The sequence below is a fragment of the Talpa occidentalis genome, unplaced genomic scaffold, assembly GCF_014898055.3.
Source record: "Talpa occidentalis isolate TD23 unplaced genomic scaffold, MPIMG_talOcc4v2.1 talOcc4.11, whole genome shotgun sequence".
Lineage (NCBI taxonomy): Eukaryota > Metazoa > Chordata > Mammalia > Eulipotyphla > Talpidae > Talpa > Talpa occidentalis.
Window position 1 is genome coordinate 377,220 of NW_023601104.1, and position 24,667 is coordinate 401,886.

Consider the following 24,667-nt stretch of genomic DNA (forward strand, 5'->3'; position numbering starts at 1 on the left):
CTTTAGGCTCGTGATGATGCATTACAGCACATTAAACACGGTCCTGTGGAGAGAAATCTGCACTTAACTTCCTTTGATCCAAATTTTCCAAAACTTAGCCATAGAAATTATCAAGTAACAACCACTAGTACTTCATGGAACCAGCCTTCCATGTGGCTTACTTTGGAAAACAGTTTAGATCTTTCCTTGAGTGCCTATGAAGGGTGGGTGAGGGCCTCGTGCATGCAAGGCCCACGCCAGGTCCCGAGGCTACACAGGAGTGGACTAGTCACTGTCACTCAGCAGCACAGCCACACGGCCAGCTGCCCCCGCCTGTTTGACCCCCCACCCCCGTTTCACAGTGAGCCTCACACCCATTTTAAAGACCCTGAAGCCTGAGGGGTGCTGTGAGTTACCCAGGCCAGTCTGCAATTGAGCCTCGTGACTTGACGATGTGTCTTGCTTAGCGCCTCTTGAATGAGGTAGTCTCTGGGGGACACAGCAGGGCTAAGAGGAGTAACGCCGATGGGTGTGGGGGGCTATGCTGGGCCGGTCCCCTCTCAGCCTCATGCCATTTGTGTCCCTGCAGGTCTACCTGGCTGAAGCCGTGCTGTGGGAAGAGAGCAGCCGTGTGGCAGGTATTTTTGCTCAGTGCGAGTGTCAACAGTTTCCTGGTAGCCTGTGTAATATTGGTGGTGATTCTCCTGACTCTGGAACTTCTAATAGATATAAAGCTTCTCCAGTGTGAGTAGCAAGAGAGATACATATGCAAATATGTATGATGTCGATATTCAATGTGCGTCCATCAGGGGCCCCCAGCTGTGTGGTCGCCCCCCTCCACCCTGCCTGCCGGGCCACAAGCCCCTGGCCCTGGGCTCTCAAGCTCTGTGGCCTGAGGGACAGGGACGTGGAGTAGGCAGCCCCCCACCCCCATCCCCCAGCACGTTCCCGGGGCTGCGTTGCCTCTGCCCCCATTGTGACCGCTCAGCCTCCCCACCCAGCATTCTGTGTCCAGAAACCGATGAGAACAAAAACGTTGGGGACCTGTATGCACTTTTTTTTATTGCTCCTAGTTGGAGTTTTCCAGGTTGGAATTTTCTGTAACTTAAGACAATTGGCTGCGCATGGGGCTGGATTGCCACGTGTCTCTAGTGGTGAGAGCACCACGGGATTCCAGCCACGCGTTGGAGCCTCCATTTATATACGTGTGAATATTTTGAGAGCACTTTTCCCCACATTTGAGCTGGGCAGGACTGACACCATCCCCGTTAGAGACAAGGAAGCGAGGCCTTCAACATGTGTGAGGCTGTCCCTGGTGAGAGCCTTGGGCTGGGCCTTCCCTCCACCAGGCCATTTGACAGCAGGGCCTGTGCTTCTGCCCCAGGTCTTCCGCTGTGTGTCCTGGTTTGTTTACGCAGCTTGACACGCCTGGCAGCCTAGGGTCTGTCTGTGCCTCCTGTGTGCTTCTGCATGTCTGAGGCAGCACGGCTGTCACAGTGGCGGGCACAGCACACCTCCCACCTGCAGGCCTGTGTGGTACAAGGAGGTGAGGGCCAAGGTCTTGACTCCTGGCTTCCGCTAAGTGCGTGGTTCTAGCTGCTTCTTTGCCTTAGTTACCTGATCTGCAAGGTAGGTCATCCAAGCACAAGTTAGAAAGAGATCAAATTATTGGTCCCCTGAGAGATTTCCTGTCCTGGCACTGACCAAGACGAGGACCCCCCCCCCCCAACCACTCCCAAACCCATTCAGTCGACTTGGACCGGTTTTCTCACATGCCCCCAGTTCCTGTATCTGGGCCCATCTAACCTCTGTCTGCAAGCCGGGAAAGCCTTTCCTCCCTGCTCTGGGGAGTCTGGCAGGGACCCATAAGCCTCACTCATGTTGTGCAGCTGGTGGCCTCTGAGTTCTGATCAAGTATCTTCCAGCACAAAGTAACTGGTGGGGTTTTACACTCAGCCTGTATTCAATTAAACCGCAGTGTCTCCCCTCTGTCCCACTGATCCGCATGTCTGCTTTTTATGGCATCTGACTATAACAGAACCTTTCTTTCCCTGTGGTGGGCTGTGCCCGGGGCCCTCGCCGCTCAGGCTGACAAGGCCTTGAGTGGACCTGAAAACCCAGCCGACACTGGAATCTTGCTTAAAATTAAGTATCCAGGAGATTGACTTTGGTGGGAGATCCAATAGCAGCTCATAAAAGGCATCTCAAATTCCATAAAATGCACAATCAGAGATTTATTGCTCTTCTAAAGCAAACCGTAAAAAAAGGCATAGGAATTCATTTGAGAAATAATGGGGAGAGATTTTATGTTTTCAGAATCATCTGGAGGCCTTGTCAGAGTCACGCAGCCTCAGCCTCTCAAGCCTCACTCGCCTTCATGTGACCCAGGACGGAGAGAAGCCGAGGCCTGGCCAGGACTTGTCCTGAGGGTCATACTGCCCCAAGGCAGGAAGTCTCTCTCCTTCAGACCAGCCAGCACCTCTGATGGTCCCGACCTTTTCCCTTGGCCTCCAGGGATTCTGAACTGCGTGCTAAGCAGGCCCGGTCAGAGCCCTGGCCAGAGTGGTGCCAGCGTGTTCTCAGCAGGCTTCCTGCACCCTGTTTTAGCCCTGGCCCCTGCTGGGCGCGTCCCTCCCGCGCCAGCCTCCTGGGGCACATCCCCTCTGACTCGCTCCATCAAAACCCGCCCGACCTATGTCTGGAGCTTCCTTGCCACTTTTAGCCTTTCTAGCCCATAAACTCTGCCCACTAGCTGTGGCTCCCGCACTTTAAAAGGGCTTCCCACAGGGAGCACCTAAGGCCAAGGACTGCCGGGTGAAAGGTGAGGTGGGAGGGTGTAGGTGTTGCCCGCTAACCACACTTCCTTTCTAGAGTCTGGAAGGTGAGGAGCAGACCCAGCCTGCCTGCTCTGCCGAGCTCTGGGGCCCACCCCTGGCTCTCCACTTCAGTCCTTGCTCCAGCCTTGCCCCTCTAAAACTCTGTCCAGCACCCCCATCTCTACCATTTTTCAGAATGCAAGTTAAAGGGAATTTGCCTTGAGCCCGGACTCGCCCTAACTCAGCACAGCACCTTTGGGTAATTGAGGGGATTCCCCAAAGCTCATGTAGACCTGCTGAGGCTGCCTGTGCAGGGCTGACAGCCAGGGCCCCGAAGCCCTCATCGAGTCCTCAGGAGAGCTTCTTACCAGGAGGATGGCGAGGTGCAATGCCCACTGACACTCCCGACTGAGCTGGACCAAGGAGATTGCCATGGGGGAGATAAGCAGCCCTTCCACAGAAGACAGACAAGCCTCTGGGCCCCACAAACACATACCCCCGCCCCCACAAACACATACCGCCATCACAGCTGACAGCCGCTTCACTGTTCTCAGGCCCCATTTTACCCAGATCTAAGCGCTCACTGAGTGGCTGGGCTCCCAGCGCAGCCTCACCCTGCACAGCCCCACACACAGCCCCTGCACCCCTCACCTGAGTCCTGGCCCTTGAAATCAGCCCTATTACTGTGTTCCTTGCAGTTTCCAGCGCCTTCCAGTTCGCCGGTGTGATCCACTGGATCAGTCTGACCATCCTCTCCGTGTTCTTCTCAGAGGTAGGTGAGGCTGGGACCTGGGCCTCCTCTGTAGGGCACCTCTGTCCTGGGGGACCAAACTTTATTCTGGCATGGTAGCCCTCCAGGCCACCAAGAGGGGACAGGCTGGAGGAGGCAGAGGCCTATGCTAGGAGGTGGCTTAAGAGGAGCAGCTGCCTGCCCACCAGAGGGAAAGCAGGTGTCATCCACATAAGGACAGGTATGAAGGGCAGATGAGCAGCAGGTACTAGAGGAACCTTGAGTGATTCATGTGACGGTGAGGAGCAAGGTGGGGGCAGCAGCCTGGCCATAGAGCAGGGGACCTGCAGTGGGTAGGGCAAGTCTGATGCTGAGCTGGGTCCTGGGGACACAGAGGGTACCCTTGGGGCCGAGGCAGGCAGAGGGCAGAGAAGACAGAGTCAAAAGCTGGGCTGTGGACTTGCGGGTACTTAGGAGGGCATGGGGCTGGTAAGGCCTAGAGCTGTGTCCCCTCACCCCTCCGTGTGAGTGAAGGGGTGGTCCAAAGTAGACTATCAGGGGGCAGGGACACCCTGCCTTTTGCCAAGGTCACCTAAAACGAAGCCCAAGTCACATCTCTGTGTGTGATGTAAGAGGGAAAGCTGCCTGGCGGTTCCAGACACCAGGTCCCAGTCCCATGCTCAGTGGGAAGGAAAGCAGGATCCCAGCACGTGGCTCATTCTCTCTCTGGGGGCGGGAGGCCCTGCTGAGCAGTCCTAGGCTGGCCCAGCGGGCCCCCATGCATTTCAGGGGCCTTGACTTGGAGCTGCTGGAGCAGGGTCTCCCTGGAAGACCCGGCAGCTTGGGTGTGTCCTGTGGGTGGCAGCAGCTCACTGGCCCACTGGAGGACTGGGGAGCTTGGTGTGGAAGTCATGCTCCTCCCCACAGAGCAGATGATTGGCCAGCTCAGCCACCAGGTGTTCCACGGCCACAGGCCCATTCCAGCCGGGGCAGAGCCCCTGGGGCCTGCAGAGTGGCCAGCAAGCACAGAGAGTGGGGAGGCAGAACCAAGTCAGGTCCAGAACCCGCTGGGGAGACACACACGGAACTCACACCCACATGTGATCACATACGTGGGCGCTGCTGCCCTGGAGGCAGGGGTGTTCAGGGCCTGGGAGCACAGAGGGCCTCGAAGGATGCTGAGGGAAAAGGAGGATGTGGGTGGAAGATGGAGGCAGAGAATATTTTGTGTGTGATCCAGAACCCAGGGAGCCAGGAATTCCAGAGTGTTTCCTAAGCCACTCTGGCCACATCTTGCTTTGCCCTATCTCATGCGCTCTCTCTCTCTCTAATCAGGCCAGGGAGGGCCGGGCCCAGGCCTAGAGTCCAGAGTCTGGTTCTGGGCTGTTGGGGCTGGGCAGCATGATCACAAGCACACAACATTCTCCTCCCAGGCCCTGGTCCTGCCACACTGTTGGCTGATGAGCCTAGGCCTGAGGCTCAGACTGTGGGAGCAGACTCAGCACTGCCCCTTCTGAGGAGCCTTCTAGCCACTGACTGACTCTTGCCCCAGAGGTGCCTCTGTCCCTGCAAAACAGCACCTGCTCCCAGCTTCCTGCCTCTGTGAGGGCCTTGCCCTTCCAGGCCCCCGTACCTCTGCTCCCCAGGATTCCCTCCCACAAACACATGGGCCACGGCCAGATGTCTCCTTGATGCAAACCTTGGAAAATGTGCCATGAGTGCGTGACTGCCAACAAAAATGTTTCATCAGTTGCTGCAGCTCTTCCATCTATCCCCCCGCTTTGGTTTTATTAGCTTTTCAGAATTTATTGCCCAGCATTAATTTGGCATTCCCTTCCTGTCACTGCCAGAGACGAGCCACCTGAAGCAGACAAGGCCTGTGCAGCGGCTCTTGGCCGCAGACTCCCATCCGCCCCCTCCCCTGTCAGCCGGAAAGGGCCGAGGCCTCCCTGGGCCCAGAGGGAAGGGTTGGAGGATGGGGGGACATGACTGCACCTGACCTTGGGCTTCGTTGAAGATGATGAGGGTGAAGTAGAGCCGTGGCTGGGGGTAACACAGAGAAACAGGAGTAACAGGGAAGGAGCAGAAGAGTAAAAAGAAAGCAATAGGAGTAACAGGGGCTAACAGAAGGGTTAGCGGGAGTAACAGGAATAATAGGAACGGAATAGGAGTAATGGAAGAGGAACAGGAAAGCAACAGGGGTGACAGGCGAGACCAGCACACCTGCCCAGTGTGAAGAGAGGAGCAAGCTCGGGACAGCCACCCCCAGGGGTCTGGAGACGTGATGAGGTTGTGCTCCTCGCAGTGGCTGGGCCACCTCTACTGGGAAAGGCCAGGGGCCAGCTGTCCCTCAGCAGTACCTCAGGCTTACATATATATTTGCCACTGAAAGTCCCTGCTGAAGATAGTTTCAAAAGGACACTACTTTAAAACTGAGATGAGCAGCCTGGGTTATGGACTCAGTTCTGGCCAACACTGGCGCCAAGCTCTGGGCTCCTACTCTCTTCCGACTGCACCTCCCTGTGGCACCGGCAGGACAGGAGGGTCCTGAGGATATTGGGAGAAGGCCTGGGCAGCGACCAGGAACTGAGAAAGGAAAGCATTTCCGACCACAGATGCAGGACGCCCCTCCCAATCGAGGGAGTCCCTTCTGTCCCTGACGATGTCTCGGGACGTGGCTACGGGCCAAGCTTGGAGGTCATGGGATTTCACAGGCAAGTTCCAAGAAGGCCTCACCCAAAGGGCAGCCCCAGAGGTTTTCAGTGGAGTCTTTTAACCTGGTGTGAGCAATATTCTGCCCGTTGGCTCAACCCACCTTAGGACTGCCCAGAATATAGGTGGGACATTGTATGAGATGGGAAGCTGAGGCCGGGGAAGAGTGGAAACCTCACAGGACCTGCAGGGATGGCGGGGTGGGGTGTGCTGGCCTCCCCCAGCCCCTGCCATCTCAGCGTTCTGCAGAAGTCCTGGGGAGGTGGGTTACTGAGTCCTGTGTGGGCCTGGAGGACAGAGCCCAAAGAAGGGAAGTGTGAGGCGGCTTAGGCTCAGTTTGAGGAAATCTGTTCCAATGGATAAGCTACTGGCAATGAAACAGATGCTTCCCCAAGGGTGGGAGTGGGCTCCTCAGCCTAACAGGCCATGCAGGGTCCATGCAAGAGGCCTCAGTGAAAGTGGATGCCCTCAAACACCCCCAGGGCCCTGATACTCTAGGTCAGGCAGGGTCACAGCATGAAAATGGGCAGTGCCTTGGAAATCCAGATGGGGGATTGTGCAAACAGTGTCTGCACAGTGCAGCCTCGCCCTTGGCTGAGACCAGGCCCAGCAGCTGTTGGCAACCAGAGAGCCAGCTGCTTCTCTTCCCGGGACTGCTCAAGGGCCTGGGGCCTGGCCGAGGCCTGGTCACCCTGCAGCAGGGCCCAGTGCAAGGGCTGTGGGTGCTGGGTCCATTCCCTACTGCAGGGCAGCGCATGGAACCTAGAGGTCCAGCTCTTTTCCTGGAAGAGGAGAAAACTCTCACTGCCAGAGATGAGCCACCTGAAGCAGACAAGGCCTGTGCAGCGGCTCTTGGCCGCAGACTCCCATCCGCCCCCTCCCCTGTCAGCCGGAAAGGGCCGGGGCCTCCCCAGGCCCAGTGGGAAGGGTTGGAAGATGGGGGAGCATGACCGCACCTGACCTTGGGCTTCGTTGAAGATGATGAGGGTGAGGTAGAGCCGTGGCTGGGGGTAACACAGAGAAACAGGAGTAACAGGGAAGGAGCAGAAGAGTAAAAAGAAAGCAATAGGAGTAACAGGGGCTAACAGAAGGGTTAGCGGGAGTAACAGGAATAATAGGAACGGAATAGGAGTAATGGAAGAGGAACAGGAAAGCAACAGGGGTGACAGGCGAGACCTCAAGGCTGTAGCCGCTTCTCCCTTTTTGAGGTGAAACTGGCACAACGTAACCATTCAGTGATACCCGTATGAATCCACCATCGCCTCTTTCTAGGTCCAAAACATGTCTATCACCCCAACAGAGCTCTGCACCCCCAGCAGTCGCCCCCGGGGCCCCTCTCCCCGGCCACTGCTGGCCACCGAGCTTCCATTTCCACGAGCTAGCTGTCGAGGGTTAACATCAAACGAATGGCGGCAGACATGACGCTTTGTGTGTGACGCCCCCATGTGTGTTCTGGGCTTGCCCGTGGTGTCACACAGCCAGGTCAGGGCTCACCCCCTTTATGTCTGACTAACAGGCCACTTGTGTCCTTCTGCCTGGCAGTTGATCAGGCATCTTTCAACATCTGCTTTTAGAACTCCCCCGTCTCCCCCCTCAGAGTGGGTCCTAGGTCTCGTGGGCTCCCCAGGGAGCAGGCCCGCTGAGCCCTGTGCCAAGCCAGGGCCACTCCCAGCTGCGGTGCCCGGGCCACGTCCTTCCATATCAAAGCCACCCCGAGATTCTGGATCCGGGAGGGTCCCTCTCCAGCCCCCTGCCTCCCCTAGGCGGGTCCTGGCAGGCCTCACTCAGCAGACAGAGGCGGGAGGCTGAGGCTGCAGTGTGTGTTGAGAGGTGAGTGGAGGGAATGCATGTGGGTCCCATCAGCATCTGGTGAGAGCTCAGCTTGGTCCTGGAGTTAACGTGTGGCCTTGGGCAAGTCACTGCCTCTGTGCTGTGGTTTCCTCTTAATCTGAGGTGACTGGGCTGGTTCCCAGGGTTGCCTTGTTGACTCACCTGAGGCTGAGCCACTGCTCTCTACCCAATTCACAGAGGCGTAGGCTTCAAGGGCCCCTGAACACCTGCCCTCCTGCCCTCCCTCTCTCTTCCCATCAGCAAACTTGACACCCCACCACCTTGCAGAGCAAGTCTGATGGGGTTGTGGCGAAGGGGTGTGCATGGCCCCGAAGCACCCAGCTGTTGGAAGGAGCCATCCTGCCAGCCCCTACCCATGCCAAGGCCCTGTCCCTGCCAAGCTGGCAGTAGGCCAAGCTCACAGTGACCCATTCATCTCCACATCCAGGAGCCCTTTGTCCCAGAGCCCTTCCCCTGGCCTCCCTGGTGCCAGGATGCAGGGCCATGTTGTGAAAGTAGGTGGGTTGTTTACTAAGACAGCTTCCTGGAAGATGGCAGTCAGAAGTGTTTAGTTTTTAAAATGAGTGTATGAAACAGTTTCTAGCAGGTACGAGTATCCCCAGGCTGGGCCTCCTTGTCTAGTTTGCGCCAAGGAACCACACGAGCTCCATGCACTCACCCTAGAAACTCCTGGCCTGTGCCTCCTACCTGGAAGGACCGGCCCACTGCAGCGACCCTGGGAGCCCTTCCTGTCCAGCAGGCTGCCCCGCGGGGAGCCCATCCTGACAGCCCAAGTGGGCCTCCCTGCTCAGCTCCGAGCACCTAGTTACTTCACGCCCTCGGGCTCAGGTTTTTTCCCAGTTGTGCTGCAGCAGGGGACGATGCCTCACTGTGCTCTTTTCTCTCCCCGTCACTGGGCAGAGGCCTGGGCATGGCGCCCGCCTTGGAAGGGCTGAATAAGTTAAGCATGTGAAATTATCCTTCAAAATCTCATTTCCACTTTTTCATCTGCCGTGACCTTGACAGTGATCTTGGGAGCGTGGAAGTTGGGTGGGGAGGATTGTCTAAGTGAGCTGGAATGTGCAGCTGCGGGCAGGGTCTAGCTCAGCCTGCAGGCTGGGGCTAGAGGACTACCTCTGGGCGAGGGGCGGACGTGCTGGAGGGGGCTGGCTCACACAGCATGCTGCCTGAGTCCTCCCTCCAGCTCTGATCCAACAATGATCTCAGGCCCAGAACTCCCACTTCCACAGCTTCCTCAGCCACAATGGATCGGGCTAGTGGGGAGAGCTGGAGGAGGGAGGAGCAGAAAAGAAGGGTGTCCTCCCTGACCTCGGACCTCAGCAGAGTACTGAGACCTCATGCAGGCCCTCAAGAGACAGTGGAGGGGGCTGGGCGGTGACAGTCCACAGGCGGGCTCCCTGGTGACTCCACTGCCTCACACACAGCAGGGGGAGCACGAGGCTGCAAACACTCACCCGATGGATCAACGCGCAATCGTGTTTTCAGAGAGAACTCTGCCCATGTCCTCATCACCTGCAGACACCCCTGCTGGTTGGTCTGCGTCCAGCGAGTCTTTTCACTGCCGTGTGTATATGGGCACACCCTTTCCCTCAGAAAAAGGGGTCACGGTGGATCCAATATTCTGGAACCTGCTTTTCTTTCTGGCCATTCATATTTTGTACACGCCTCTCCATGTCAGTGCACATTCTTTGCCAGAACATATTTAGGGGGATTCTGCATGTGTTTTCTGTGTTTGTTTTTAGGAAATAGTTGACGCACACCAAAAAACGTAGTGAATCTTTTAAGGCACCCCTTTCTTCCCACCACTGAGCTATTTGATTTGTGGTCATATCCCCATCCCCTGCTTCCTGGAGCCCCCCTTTTTTTTTTTTTTAACAAGGCTGGGAACGTGCTGTCCGATGAACCCCACACCAGAGAGAGACTGAGCAGTCTCTGCTATGAGCCCGGGCCCCTGGGGGCATCGGCCGCTGCATTGGTCAGGGTACACCTCAGACCACTGCAGGCGAGGCCAGCTCTCTGGGTCACCTTTGCTTTGCTCCTGCCTTAGCACTGCTGACCCCGGTAGAACTGCCCCCCTCTCCCCAGCGCTGCCTCTCAGGATGGGTCCTGGGCCTTGCCGGCTCCCCAGGGAGCAGGTCTGCTGAGCCCCGTGCCAAGCCAGGGCCACTGCCAGCCAAGTTCAGCCCAGGCTGCGTCCTTCCCTATCAAGACCACCCCTCAACTGCTCTATTACCCACAAACCTTTACATGCCAGTTGGAGACTGCGTCAAGCTCTCACAAGGGTTCTCACATTCCTTACTTTTTCCTCATTACTGGAGCCTGGACTCTGTCTTCCTCTTGCTGCTCCTGGGTGGAGAGGGTGTGGGGGAGAGGATGATTTGGGAGAGGGGCCGGCACCCATATTGGTAGTGAAAATGTGCCCGAGAGCACGTTTGGCTTCTGGCCCCCTTGGTGGGTGCTTCCAAGCCGCTGCTCTAGAGCCAGCCCCACCCCTCCCCAGGCTGCCAGCACAAGCGCTTGGGGCACAGACTCAGAGCTGGACTCACGCTGCTCCCTTCTCCCTGACTGGTGGGCCCCGCTTTGGGGCCGGCTCTGTGGGGAGTAAGGGTGCCAAGCCTCCACTGGGCTCACCGAACAAAGCCAGGAGTGCAGAGACATCTCACAGACAAGAAGGTGCTTCTGTCCAGTCTCCCAGGTTCCTAACCCTAAGGTCTACTCAGGCCCCATCCCAGGGATAGAGGGTGGTTCCCCTGAGGGGTCAGGGCACAGGACCTGCTGCCATTTGACTGAGGTGGGCTGGGAGCAGAGAAGGAGCCAGGACTTCCCACCCTCTCCTGCAGCCAGAGCCCAAACCCTGACTCTTAGGAGGAGTGAGGGGAGTCGCTTCTGAGGGAGAAGATGAGGTTCAAGGTGGGGGAAGGAAGGTTTTGCCCGGCCCTCTATGGGCCTCAGTTTCTGCACAGGGTGGGAGTTAATGTTTAATGGGGACAGTTTCAGTGTGGGACAAAGAAAAGGTTCTGGAAGTGAGTGGTGGTGATGGGTGCATGTCAGTGTGAGTATACTTAGCGCCACAGTTCACTCATGGAAAGGTTAAAATGGTGCCAACTCCCTGGCTTATCCAAGAACTCTATCCTGAGGGTCCAAGCATCCTCATCTCCTGAAGCCACAGTCAAAATGAGGGAGGCTTGATTCTTCCCACATGGAAAGGGCAGCTAAGCTGAGTTGTCCTGTTCCTCGAAGGCCCTCCGCCAGCCCTTGCAGCCCTGGTCTCCCCATCGCCTGCGCTCATGCTCACAAAGCAACTCCCAGGAGTGCTGGGTTGTGTCTTTGTGCAGCGAGGCAGGCAGTGTGGGTCCGCTGTGCCTGATCTGGGAGGAGTCTGACACGTGTCACTAGTTAGTAAGGGAGAGTCAGGCCCCAAAAGGCCTGGAGACTGACTCAAATCTTAACACTCTCTGTTGGACCGTAGTGTATCCCACCGACTGTTAGGTGCCCTCAGGAACATGTTAAAAAGGCATATTCCTGGGCCCTGCACCAGAGACTGCTATCCTGGGTCTCCATAAGAATCCAGGAATCTGCATTTTGAGCAACTCCCCCAGAAGTGGCAGAAGCAGGCTCCCTGGCCTGTACTGAGAAGCACAAGCAGTCAGAGGGGGAGGCGCATGCTGGGTGCCCTGAAGTGGCAGGAAGCTGTGGCCAAATCGCTGCCTCCATGGACAGGGGGTCTCAGCCAAGGGTGCTGCAAGGAACAAGCCACTGAGCAGGGCCTTTCAGAGCTGGGCTAGGAAAGGATGGGGGGCTTGGGTGGTGCCCAGGGGGATGGGGCTCTTGGGAATGGCCCACCAGTGCTCCTGCTGATCGCTCACTTGCCTGGTGCCTTGCCCCCCAATAAACACATCTTATCTCCACCCTCCCCAGCACACTGAGGCTCCACATTCTATTCCAGTCCCTTGACTGACTCCCTTATCCCCCCACCTCACACCCATGAGCCTTTAAAGCTAAGCTTTGTTTATAAAGAAGCAGCATGATGCCTTTCAGGTGAGATTCCTAGGGCGGTCAACCTCAGAGAGAGAGAGAGAGAGAGTAGAATGGTGGGTGCCAGGGACTAGGGCGCACAGGGTGGGGAGTTAATGTTTAATGGGGACAGTTTCAGTGTGGGACAAAGAAAAGGTTCTGGAAGTGAGTGATGGTGATGGGTGCATGTCAGTGTGAGTATACTTCGCGCCACAGTTCACTCATGGAAAGGTTAATATGGTAAAGTTCATGTTATATGTATTTCATCACAATTTTACACAAAGAAAGAGAAGGACAAGCAGTAACAGAAATCATGTTTGGACCAGACCATGTGTCCTGCAGCCCTATCCTGCAATTTTTGGTTTGGGAGCCCCAGAATTGGGAATTTGGGGTGGACATGGTGGGTATAACATTCCAGAGGAGACAAACACCAAGTTTTGAGGTCAGCACAATTAGCTGGATTGAACAGCTGCAAAACAAACCAGAACAATATGCGTGTTCTTACCCAACATGACTCCACCAGGCAGTCGAAAACCTCTGTGTCCAATGGCTGATGTCCCCACCCACTGCTGTGTCACCTTGATCAGCCTCCACTCCTCTGTGCAGAATGGGGATCGTGCAGCCCAGTGTTGATACCTACCCGTGTATACTAGAAGGCAGACCTTAGTCTCATAAAGAACTAGCAGGTTCCTGTCATTTAACCCGTCTCTCCACGATTTAACCCATTTCATCAGGAGAAACCGAGCCCAGAGAGGAAATTTGACTTGCCCGTGGCCACACTGCCAGCCCATGACTCAGCTATGACCTGAAGAATCTGAGCCCCTGCCCCAGCTCTCTCTCCATCCCCACAGAGTTGTCTTGCAGTTAAGCCTGGGTCCCACCCAAGAGATTGGGGAGTCATCTCTGGGGAGATATCAGGCTGCCACATATCTCTCTCTGTCCCAGATTGCTGTCTCCAGCCTCCCACCTTCTCATCCCTTAATGGAAATCAGGAAGGCCCCTAAGGAGGAAGAGGTGGATTTCATCAGTCGGGTTTCCTTGTAGTATAAAGTGTGGGTGAACCCCCCATGAGCCCATGTCTGCCGTGTCGCCGAGGCCAGGTAACTGGTCTTGTGCTGCAAGCATGAGGGAGAAGGGACTCCATCTGGTGAATTAGTCCCCTGGCTCTAGTTAGGGTCTGCAGACATATGCCAGGAGCATGTGAGACCAGCTTACAAGGACCCTCTTTGAAGAAAGATGTACTCTTGGTGAGGAAGCGTCTCTGGAAAACAGAGTACTGAGGTTTTAGGATTTAGCCATTCATGGGCCTGTGTGGGTGCTCATTCACAATCAGTGTCTACCCTGTGGCCAGCAAAAGGGCTGAAGAAGGGGAGAAGTCAAACAGTGTCTCTTGAGCCTTAGTTGGGTGGTCTTGAAGTGGAAGGGGGATGTTTCAAGAGCTATAGCAACAGCCAGGGAAGAAGCCCCAAGCCTGGGAGTGCACAAAAGCTCCATGGAGGTGCCATCTGAGTCCAGGCCAGAAGGACAGGAAGGCCTGTGCCACATAGAGAAAGGGGTGGGGGGCAGGGCTTGCCGGCTTAGCACACAGCCAAGCTACTGTAACAAGAAGTCCCAAAGCACGGGGTTTAACAAGGCATAGTTCGTTTCTCTCTTGGGGCAGGACAGGTCGGGGAAGCAGTGAGGCAGTCACAGTGACTTGGGGCCGCTGGAGGCCCAGCACACTTCCATCTTATTCAGCCCGCCTCTGTTGAGTGTGGCTAACCATCACACCTGTGCACCCGGGTGCTAGTCTTTGGGAAGAGGGAAAGAAGAAGCAGAGTTTAATCCTTTGAAGGGCACAACTGAGAAGTGGTGCACAGAGCTTCTCCTCACGTGCTGTTAGCCAGAGCTTGGTCACATGGCTGATCCCAGACGCAAGGAAGGTTGGGAAATGTCGTCTTCAGCTGGATGACCAGGCAGCAGCTCCAATTATGGTATAAGAAGGAGAGAAGAGAAATCAGAGGAGAGTCACGGGCAGTCCTGGCCACACGGCGGAGGACATGCGCTCCATATGGTTCTGTGTGTGCCAGTGATTTGTGCCACGGCAAGAGAGTGAGACTTGACTCTGAAGAGAGAAGCAGGGTCTTGAATATTATTCCACAGGATGTGGGTATGTTCTGTAGGAACCAGGAGCTCCGAAGGCTTATGAGCGAGGTGCTGGCGCAGATGGTAATGCAGACATGTGGTCTGGGATGGCGAAGATGTTTTCCCGTCATAGAACAAACAGAGCTCCAAATTTTGGGGGACAGGGCAGGGACTGGTGAGTGATAACCAAATCTCTTTTCTCACTTCCTCTCCTCAGACTGTTCTGCGAATTGTGGTGCTTGGGATCTGGGATTACATCGAAAACAAAATAGAGGTAAAAGCCAATGGCCAATGTCTACCCCGACCCCCAAACCAGCCATCCTGGAAGCTGGAAACCGCTGCTGCCTCATCCCCCCCAGGGTTGGGTGTTGAAAAAGGCTGACCCCTTCACACAACTGGCGCAGGCACCTCTTCAGCTGTGCATGTGGGTTGAGAGGAGGACACAAACTGAGAAAGTTTCCAGCAAAGGGCTGGTCTGAAAAAAATCTCCTTGAAGTTCTGCAAAGTTTTAAGTTATTCTTGAATCATTTCCGAAAGCTTTTGAAATGTGTTTTACAACAAATCCACTCTAAAATGACCCAGTGACTGGAGAACTGAGTGGAAAACTGTGAAAGTGCATTTCACACTGGTTTCTGCAGATGAACCAGCTGCTCGGTTTCATGTAAAAGGGGTTGGGGGAGGGGAGAGGAGGCCTGGCTGTCGGGAGTTTTGTACACATGGCACAAGGGAAGGCAGTTGGAGTCTGCTGCCTACTCTGACCTCTCCCCTTCCCCCCCAGCCACTTTGTAGCCCATAGGCCCTTGGATTTTCAGATCAAGACCAGGCTGGAGCAGGCAGAGAGAAGGTCGGGGCCCAGGGCTGAACAATCAGGCTGGACTAGTCCTACTCCTTGTCCCGCCTCCCTGTGGGCTAGAGATTTGCATGAACTAGACCTGAAGCTCTGGGCTCCTGAGACCCAAGGGGAAGAAGGGATCCCTTGGCATGAGTTCAGCAACACTGCCAGGGAGGACTCAGTGGGGCCCCTGGGACACTGGTTGCGGAGCCCACCAAGAAAGGGCAAGACATGGGAAAGATGCTTGGAAGAAGCCAAGGCCACCTGCACAAAGGCTGGAGAGGGACTGAGGGCACTTGAGGAAGAGAGTGCCTTGGGGCAGCTCTGAGGAGAGGGAAGTCCTCTAAAGACTGAAGAGAGTCATTTCAGGGAGTGACCTGACGGGGCAGGAGGAGAGGGTGACCGGCACCAGGTGCTTTGCCTGACCCGGTCTCTGGTTCTGGGACATCCGGGGAAGTGGCCCCAGGGCACTGAAATCTACCTCCTCTCACAGGTGTTTGATGGGGCCGTGATCATCCTGTCCTTGGCCCCGATGGTGGCTTCCACTGTGGCCAACGGGCCCAGGAGCCCCTGGGACGCCATCAGCCTCATTATTATGCTCCGGATCTGGCGGGTGAAGAGGGTCATTGATGGTAAGTGGCCCAAGGGGATCAGCAGGGCTGGCAGAATGGCAGAGTTCACCCCAGAAACTAGAGCTATGAATCAAGAGCGGAGAGAGACGATGTGCTGCAGGAGACCAACCAGTTAGCATGGGGTGGAGGGAGCAGACTGCAGGCTCTCTGGATGCCACGTTGTCAGGAACCGCCTAGATTAAGAGGTCAGTTTCGAGACTACACGGTCATTCCAGCAGAGCTATCATTGTGGCCTGGAGACCAGCCTCAGAAAGGAGCATGCACAGCAAGCCCTGCCATTCTGGAAAGACCAGCTGTATACATCCCAGCTGTTTTTCTTTCTAACTGAAGTAACATGGCATTATAACATTATAAAAGTTACATGCGTGCATCATTATAAACCAACAAGTGTATATCCTGTCCTTTACCATACATTTGACCCCTCTTACCCAATTCGCCTGCCTCTCTGCTCCCTTTCCTTAGGTGGCCACTAATTTGGTCTTACAGTATAACAGTTCCTTTTGTTTTATTTAGTTTATTCTTTTGTTTTCTCTATTGTCTTTCTCTGTCTGATTTATTGCGCTGTCTGATTTATTGTTTATGACTGAGTAGTATTCCATAGTGTAAATACACCACCACCACATCTTTATCCGATCATCTGTTGATGGGTTGTTTCTAACTCTGGCTCTTGTGAATAGTGCTGTTATGAACACGGGGTGCAGATGTCTCTTTGAGTTTGTGTTTTCGTGTTATACACCGTGAGTGTGTCAGTTACAGCTGCCACTTGCTTCCTGGTCCTGTAAATTTACCCATTTGACCTCAAGCCATCTTACCTCTGCATCCACCCAGGACAAGCTGGATGCCCTCCAAGTCTCTCAGCCTGTGAACAGCTGGAGAGTATTTCTGTGGTACTGGGGTTTAGCCACCCATTCACCTGTTGTGGCACATACACCTCCCTGGTCTCTGCCCCCAGAGCACCTGCTCTGTTCTTCAGAAGCACAGGCCACCCTCCCCACTGAGCCACGTCGTTGGAGAGCTGTGCCCCGGCTTGACCAGTGCATGCATTTCCAGAATGTGATCACAGACCAGTGTCCCATCAAACAGGGAGACCGGTTGGGAGGGAACTGGAAGCTTCAGTCATGAAGAATGGCACTGGGTACTGCTGTGGGGAGGCCTGGAAGACAAGGACAAGGGGAGGCATCTGGGATGGAGAGAAGAACCAAGTCACTGGGCTTCAGGGGCCATCCTTGGGCTCCTGAGGATGTGACAAGGAGGCTGAGCTCACCTCAGCCAACTGGGCACAGAGGCCATGTGGTCTCATGGGGCAAGGCATGTCAGGGAGATTAGGACGCCACATAGATGATGGTCTTCAGCTTTATTTATTTATTTATTTATTTTGTTCTTTCTTAAAGCAGTAAAGCCCTTTCTTCCACAGAATCATGGGCAGATATACCCCATGTGAGAAGCTGTTGAGAGTGGAGCTGCTTCAGTTGACTGGAAGTGAGGGGCCCTCAAGCCCACCTCTGCGCTCTCCCTCCTCCCCCAAGGAGCCCGTTTCTAGCACAGGGATAGGCGGCTGAGACCTCTCCACCCGAGTGTGGGTGGCAGGTGAAGCAGTTGTGCGTCAACAGCCAAGGGATGTGAGGTAGAAGGATGGCGACTGGGGTCTCTCACCCCTTGGACTCAGCATCCTCACCCTGTTCCCCACCCCAAGTCCCACCCTGTGGGGTTTGACATGCCATTGGGGAGCCCCTAATCCATCGCTTCATCCAACTAGACTGTGGTTGGACCCATCTTCGGGAGCCCCACAGGAAGACTCTGGGAGGTGACCTGGTCCCTTCCTCTCCTGTGACAGATGGTAAAACCGAGGCCAGGAAAGACGAGGGTCACACAGCAGACCCTGATCTGGGCCAGTGTGGCGCCCAAGACCCTGACACCCAGCAGCACCCCCCACCTGCTTGGGTCCGCTCTTGGCTCCGTCCGTGGGAACATCCTGCCCTTTGGGGCAGGAAGAGCAGCCGCTCTCCTCTGCCAGCCCTGGACAGCTGGACACCCTCACGCAGACGGGGGTGACAGCCCCACTTGAATGCTGTTTCCAGCTGTCCCCCGTTTTTCCTGATACACCAGGCCCTGCTGGGCCACGGGGAGCCTCACGAGAGGACGTGCAGGGTTAAGAATGGGTGTGGATTGGCTGCGCTTGCCCTGACTGCACCGGCTCCAGCCGCCACATGGAGCAGCCTCTGGGGTCAGGGATGGATCTCAGGGATATGTGGGCTGCCCTCCAGGTCGGACGCAGACAGAAAAATCCTGCTTTCTCTTCTCTGCATGTCCCCTGCAGCTAGACAACATCTGGAGGCCAGGAGGCTGTGGGTGGAGAGTGACCTTTAGAGTGGAACTGTAGAGAGGTCTCGATGACAGTGGCGAGAGAGGCATGTGAGTGTTCCCGAGGAGTCTAGGAGGGCTGGGTCCTGAGTGTGCAGGGCAGAGGCCAGAAGAAGGTCGGGTGTTGATACTAGAGAAGTACCCAGGGGAAGGCCCGGGGGCTGCCTCCAGCCAGGAGGTCATGCCGCCCTTCCACACAGAGTCCAGGTTCTCGCTGCATCTCTGAGTAACAGACTCAGAATAACAGCAACTGCAACAAAACAACAGCTTATTTTCCTCACATGAAAGTCTGCAGGTGGCCCTCCAGAGCTGATATCACACCCCGTAGTCTGCATCCCGGGCTCCTTCTGTTCTGCTGCTCTGTTTCATGTAACCTACTTGCCAGTCGCCTTAGGGGTCAGGGTGACCGCCCCCATGCCAGCCATCACATCTGCATTCCAGCCGGTGGAAAGAAGTAAGGGAGAAAGAAGAGAAAGAGGCGAAAGGAAGGCCCCAACTTCCTTTTCTTCTTAAACATCTTTGTTGATGCGTAATTCGCACACCATAAAACTTGACCATGAAAAGTACGTAACTCAGTAGTTCTTGCTGAGTTAAGAGTTATTCGAAGAGTTATGGAATCATCTCCCAGATCTCAGTACAAAGCGTCTTCATCTCCCCAAAAGGGAAAACTGACTTTGCGTTCGCATTCGGGATCACCCCCCTTCCCCCTCAGCCCTAGGCGGCCACTAACCTTTCATCCCTGCAGACTTGCCCGGCCTGGACATTGCGTACAGCTGGAATTATGTCTGTGGGCTTTTGCACCTGCCTTTCTTTCATGGAACAAGTGTTTTCAATGTCCGCTCATGTTGTGACGTAAATCAGCCCTTCGTCCCTTTTTACTGTCAAGTAGTATTCCGCCGAGCAGCTCCTCCGCGCTTTCTCCATCCGCTCATCCCTCCATGGGCACGGAGGTTGTCTCCACTCCGGGCTGCTGTGAGCACTTGTGTGCAAGTTTTCTGTGTGGATGTGAGTTTAATTGCTGGGCCGAGCATTTTGAAGAACTGCCAAGTTGTTTTCCAGAGTGGCCGCCCCATTTTCCGTCTCCAGTGGCCATGTGTGAGAGTGTCTCTCTTCTTCCTCCTCTTCCCGTGCTCACCTTTCAAGAAAGCCTTCTTGAAGTTACGGCATTTCCTTGCAGCCATGGTCCCGGTGGGGGCCACGGGTCACCAAAGCTCAGAGAAGCCTGGAGACCTTACTCCAGGCAGCCGCGTACGCAGACACACATGAAAGGCATCTCTGCCTCTGGATACGTCCACCCCCAGGCCCTCCAGGGACTGCGCCTGGCGTGAAACCCGCTGCTGGCCAGGTGCTGCCATCCGCCCCTCCCAGGACAGCCCCCTGCTGCCAAGTTTCTAACTGGGCTGTCTGTCTTCCAGCCTACGTCCTGCCCGTGAAGATGGAGATGGAGGTGGTCATCCAGCAGTACGAGAAGGCCAAGGTCATCCAGGACGAGCAGCTGGAGAGGCTGACACAGATCTGTCAAGAACAAGGGGTAATGTATTGCCACCTTCGGGTCTGTCCCTCCCAGGGCTGGAGACACTGTGGGGCCTGAAGTCATAGGAAGGCAGAGTTCAGGGGTGGCCGGCCAGGGATCTCCCCAAGCCCTTATAGCATATGTGGGGAACCTGAGGCCCAGAGGGAAACGAGCTCCCAGCCAAGCATGACTCCCATGCCAGGGTTCTTGTCACTGCCCCACGGTGACCAGCTGGCTCTCCCACCAGCGAGTCACCAGGCATTGGTGTCTTCTCAGCACAGTAGACTCTAAAGCAGGGTGAGGATTCCCACTGCAGAGGGCTGCTGGGCACCCCCCCCACACCCCCCGTGGACCAGGAATCACCCAGGACCCCTGTGGACTGCAAAGAGGTGTGTTCTCTGCCGCTCCCCAGGACCTGGGGTGCAGACTCAGAGACAGGCAACCCTGCAAGACAGGGCTCAGCCAAGCCAAGGGGGATGGGAGCAGCTGGGCCAGAGAGGGTTCATCTGGAACCCCCTCAAGGCCCAGCCTGCCTGCTCTCTTCCCCGCGACGGCAGCCAGGCCACATTCCTTACCCGCAAGATGTGGGGGCTGCTCCCAAGAGGGACAGACACCCCCTTCTATAGGATTTCAAGGAGGGAGGCTGGGGTGCTTAGGAGATGGGGGGACACGGGGTCCTATAATGAGTTTGCAAAACCCTGCACAAACCCAGCCCCCAGCCCCGAGGCATGGTGCCCGTTGCACAGGTGGGAGTGCCTCTGGTGCTGGCAAGGGGCTAGAAATGTGTGTAGGAGAAAGGACCAGATGATGCCTGTGAACTCCTGTTCTGCCCCAGGGGTTCTGGGAAGAGGCCAGGGCCACTGCCCCGGGCTCCCTGAACCACATAAGATGCACCCCCTTCTGGGCCTTGTTCCCTCCCTGTCCTGCTGCAGTATCAAGTTCTCAGAAGAACTCCCAGGGCCACCGTGCCCTCCTGTCTTGTTGATCTAGTGTCTCCTCCGCCGGGTGTACACGCTGGTGGAGTCACACATCTCTCTGACAGGCCTCGTGCCGGCCCATCACTTGAGTTTTGGTTGCACGTGCCCTTTGCCCAACTCCTGCCCCTCATGAACTGTGCCTGTTCACTCTGTGTGGGTGTTGGCTTCTCCCCGACACCTGGCACACCTTCCCCACAGTCCCTGCAGCCAGCCTCCGTCCCCCACGGGCCCCGTGCACACTCAGCCATGTGGTTTGCATCTGGGGCTGCTCCTGCCACTGAATTGGGTGCTCCCAAGGACACTGGCCAGCTCCAGTCCCAGCCCAGCACCCTGCTGTGGCTCTTAGAAAATGCCTGTTCAGTGGCTCTCCTGGCTGCTCAGCCCAACCTCTCCAGGAGGGAGGAAGACCCAGAGGGAGCAGAAACCCTGTGGAGCCTCCCCATAAATTGATCCATCATGGAAACACGTCGTCATGGAAACACGCACACAGCGCCTTCACAATCACCCCCCGGGACAACTGTCAGGGACCAACTGTTTTATCTACTTTGGGAAGTCATGGCCTGTCATCTCAGCACATGGTGCTTATGTAAAGGGCCAGAGGGGACACTGGGGATGCAGCCCCAGGGAGACATTGTTCAGGGAACCCGGGATCAGGGCACTCACTACGGCCATAGGCCTGGAAGACAGATGTCCGGCCCCTGAGCGGTCAGCATCAGCATCGTCCATCCTCCCATTTGTCAGGCCAGGCAGTCTCCACCGCTGAGACATCGCTGTGCCTGGGCACCAGCCTTCAGGGGCCCAGGACACGACTCTGCCCTAATGAGGCCCTGGGTGGCACGGGCAGCGGCCCAGAGACAGTGGCCATCAGGCGGGAGGGCTGCTCCAGCAGGCACTGTCCGGGGCTTTGCAGGCAGGAGGCCAGGGGAGCAGGGCCACTGGGGGACAGGTAAGGACAGAGGGCTCAGGCGAGGACTGAGCATGGTGGTGTGTTGAGGAATGAGAGGCGATCCAGGCTGTGGCGGTGGGAGCAAGTGGAAGGATTTGGAGGCAGGTGTGGTGAGGGTGGACCAGGGAGTCTGGGCTTTATCCCTACAGGAAAGAGGAAGGGGAGTGTTAGATGCAAGAATGGGATCAGCTCAGATTTTTTTTTGTGATATGTAAATCATTTTATTATTTCCAAATATATAGATTTTATAGCTATCTAACGTAGCACCTCTTTTTTCATTGATTTGCAAAGCTGTGTATGTTTCGGGAGTACAGTGTCATGCCTCCTATGTGTCTACACCACAGGGCACCCACCACCAAAGTCCTCGGGCCTCTCCCCGGCCCCACCCCCCTCCCCGTCCTCCATGGTAACCACCACTTTGTTGTCAGGGTCTAAGAGTTGTCTGTTGTGTTGAGTTTGTTTGATTTGTTTCTTTTTAGCCCACATACAAGTGAAACCACACGGTATTTGTCTTCTCCTTCCGGCTTAATTCCTCTTAGCATCATAACCTCAAGTTCTATCTGTGTTGTTGCAAAAGCCAAGATTTCATCTTTTTTCCCTAGAGCTGAGTATCCCATTGTGTGTGTACCACATCTTCTTTATCCACTTCCCTGTGGCTGGGGACTTCAGTTGTTTCTCTCTCTTGGCTGTTGTAAATAGTGCTGCAGTGAACACAGTGTATATTTTCAAATTAGTGTTTTTTGACACCTAAGAGTGGACTTGTTGAATTACATGGCAGTTCTATGTTTTAACCTTTGAGGACTCTTCATACTGTTTTCCATCAAGGCTGCACCAATTTGCATTCAGATTTCATTTTTATTTTTTAAAGATTTATTTATTTATGCATACAAGAGCTAGGGTACGGGCGAGAGATGCGGGGGGTGAGATGATTCACCAGAGACAGAGTGGGGAACAGAACAGGCAGACTGACTGAAGTACATTGCTGAGGGGAGCAGCGGGCAGACAGGAGAGATCTGCTGTGCCATGTGGGTAGCTCCCTGGCCGGGGATCAAACTTGTGCTGCAGTGCCTGTGGATTGCCTCATAGTGTGGTGCTTAATCCCTTGCGCAACCATGAAGGCCCCAGATTTCGTTTTTGAAAGATTCTTCAGAGTGTCACTGAGGACCAGCGGGAGGCAGGGTGCTCTGGGAAGACTGCTGGGAAGGCCGCAGCAACCCCCGGGGGCTGAGGCCTAAGTTTGGGATAGAGAGAAGACAGGCAGGGGGAGGGGAATCTTTCTGTTGTGGCGCAAGCCCGGCCCCAGCCCATCAGGCTCTCAGGCCACCGTCTGGTAGGTATGGACACTCTGCTTGCTGGAGCTGGCCACGTGAGAGACACAGGCACAGCCGCCTCGCCCTGCACACGTTGCCCCCTCCCAGCCAGCCAGAGAGCAGCTTGCCCAGCACTCCCTCACCTTAACAGCACGTGTGCCACATGTCTGGGGGGACACCCTAATGGCACTCCTGCCTCCAGGTTTCCACCATGACCCTGGTCCTGAACCCAGGGGTCCCCATGTTCCTACCACCCCCACATGTGGCTTCCTTCCCAGGGGTCTTGGCTGGAAAGACTCCCTTGGATTCTGCACAGGAAAGAGCCAATAAATAAAGACAGAGTCCCTCTAGGTAGTGACATCTGGAAAAGAGATGTACAGAAACAACCCGTTTTAATTTAAAAAACATCTGAAACCTGTCATCTTGGCAAGAAGGACCAGACGGCCGGGGAGTGCCGAGGAGCTGCCAGGGGAGGGGAGCGGGCCAGGCCTGTGGGGCTGCCCCTGCCTGGGGGGAAGGACACACGCCTTGTTTCAGCTGCATTTTAAGACCAGATCCGGGACTTGACGGGGCTCCAAACTCCCGTAAGAAAATGAAAGTGCCGCTCCTAGAGCATCGGGAACGGCCAGGCCCTTCGTGAGAAAGGAGCCTGCAAAAGTTAAGAATTCTAGACCCACATTCTGGGGCGGACCTGTGTGCAAAGCCAGCCTGGCTGCTTTCTGGCCTGGGGCTTCAGTGCAGCTGGGATTTCTGGTTTTCCTAATCTGAAAAATGGGGCCAGTGATAAATCCTGGCCGGCTGGTTGTGAGATTGCTTAGCCTACAGGCTGGCACGTCACAACAGCTGCCCAGCTGGAGATGCCCCCTGGCCAGTCCATCCCTTCTCCCCCCATGTGCCCATCTTACAGATAAGAAAGCCGAGGCCTGGTGACTTGCCTGGAGCTCGCTGCTCTCAGAGCCGGGAGCGGGTGCCGCTGTCCTGGCGGTGCGCTGCTCTCCCCCGGGCTGCTTGTTCGCGTCCTGTTCTGTGGCATTTCCTGCCCAGCAGAATCAGGCGCTGTCAAAGATTCTCTGACAGCTGACCCTGCCAGCTGCCCCCGCCCCCAGGTCGTAGCCATCTTTGGCAACTACCCCACCCTCTGTCTCCCTGCTGCAATGAATCCTCAGAGCCCAATCCAGCCAAACTGAGCCCTGGAAGCTCCGAGGAACACGGAGAATCTGTTTAAGGGAAACACCCGCCGTGTGCTCACCGCGCTCTCTGCCTGGCATGCATAGCTCAGTTGCCAAGTAAAGTAATGCTTCACTAAGCTCTTTTTTAAAATAAACTTTATTTTTTAATCAACTTTAGATTTTTGAAAAAATTTACGAAAATAGTCCAGTGTTTCCATGCACCCAATTTCCCAGACTTTGTTCAAATTTCCTCAGTTTTGTCTCATGTCTTCTGTCTTCCTGGACCCCGCCCCGGGCGCAGTCACACACAGCCAGCTTGTCTCCTCGTTGCCCTCGGGCCTCACTGGTTCTGGCACTGCTCAGGGATTTTGCGGACTGTCCCTCTACTGGGCCTTGTGATGTTCTTGTCGGATGTTTTTCCCATGGTTAGACTGGATTGTGGGCTTGGGGGGAGGAATCCTTCGGAGGTAATGTGCCTCCTCATCACACCCTCTCGAGGGTCCCTCCTCAGCCCTCGGGCTGTCAACGTGGCTGACCACCATGGGCGATGGGTGCTGGCTCTGACCGCCTTCGGTGTGGTGTCAGATCTTCCCACCTTACAACTCTCTCTTTTATTCATCTTAGCTTTTCTAGAAAGTTTAAATTGTGCCTGACATTGAGGAGACTCAGGTGAAAGGCCGGTTTCTTGCATGGGTGTCTTC

At 55.5% G+C, this 24,667-nt stretch overlaps 1 protein-coding gene across 1 annotated transcript in view; it reads left to right on the top strand.

The window, feature by feature from the left end:
- The window catches only part of TMEM266 (transmembrane protein 266), a 121,661-nt gene that overhangs the window by 73,607 nt on the left and 23,387 nt on the right, over positions 1-24,667 (top strand). Inside the window, exons 4-8 of the mRNA XM_037502048.2 lie at positions 569-723; positions 3,494-3,567; positions 14,444-14,500; positions 15,552-15,690; positions 19,467-19,582. Coding sequence (XP_037357945.1) covers positions 569-723; positions 3,494-3,567; positions 14,444-14,500; positions 15,552-15,690; positions 19,467-19,582 — 541 coding nt within the window. The remainder of the gene's footprint in view (positions 1-568; positions 724-3,493; positions 3,568-14,443; positions 14,501-15,551; positions 15,691-19,466; positions 19,583-24,667) is intronic.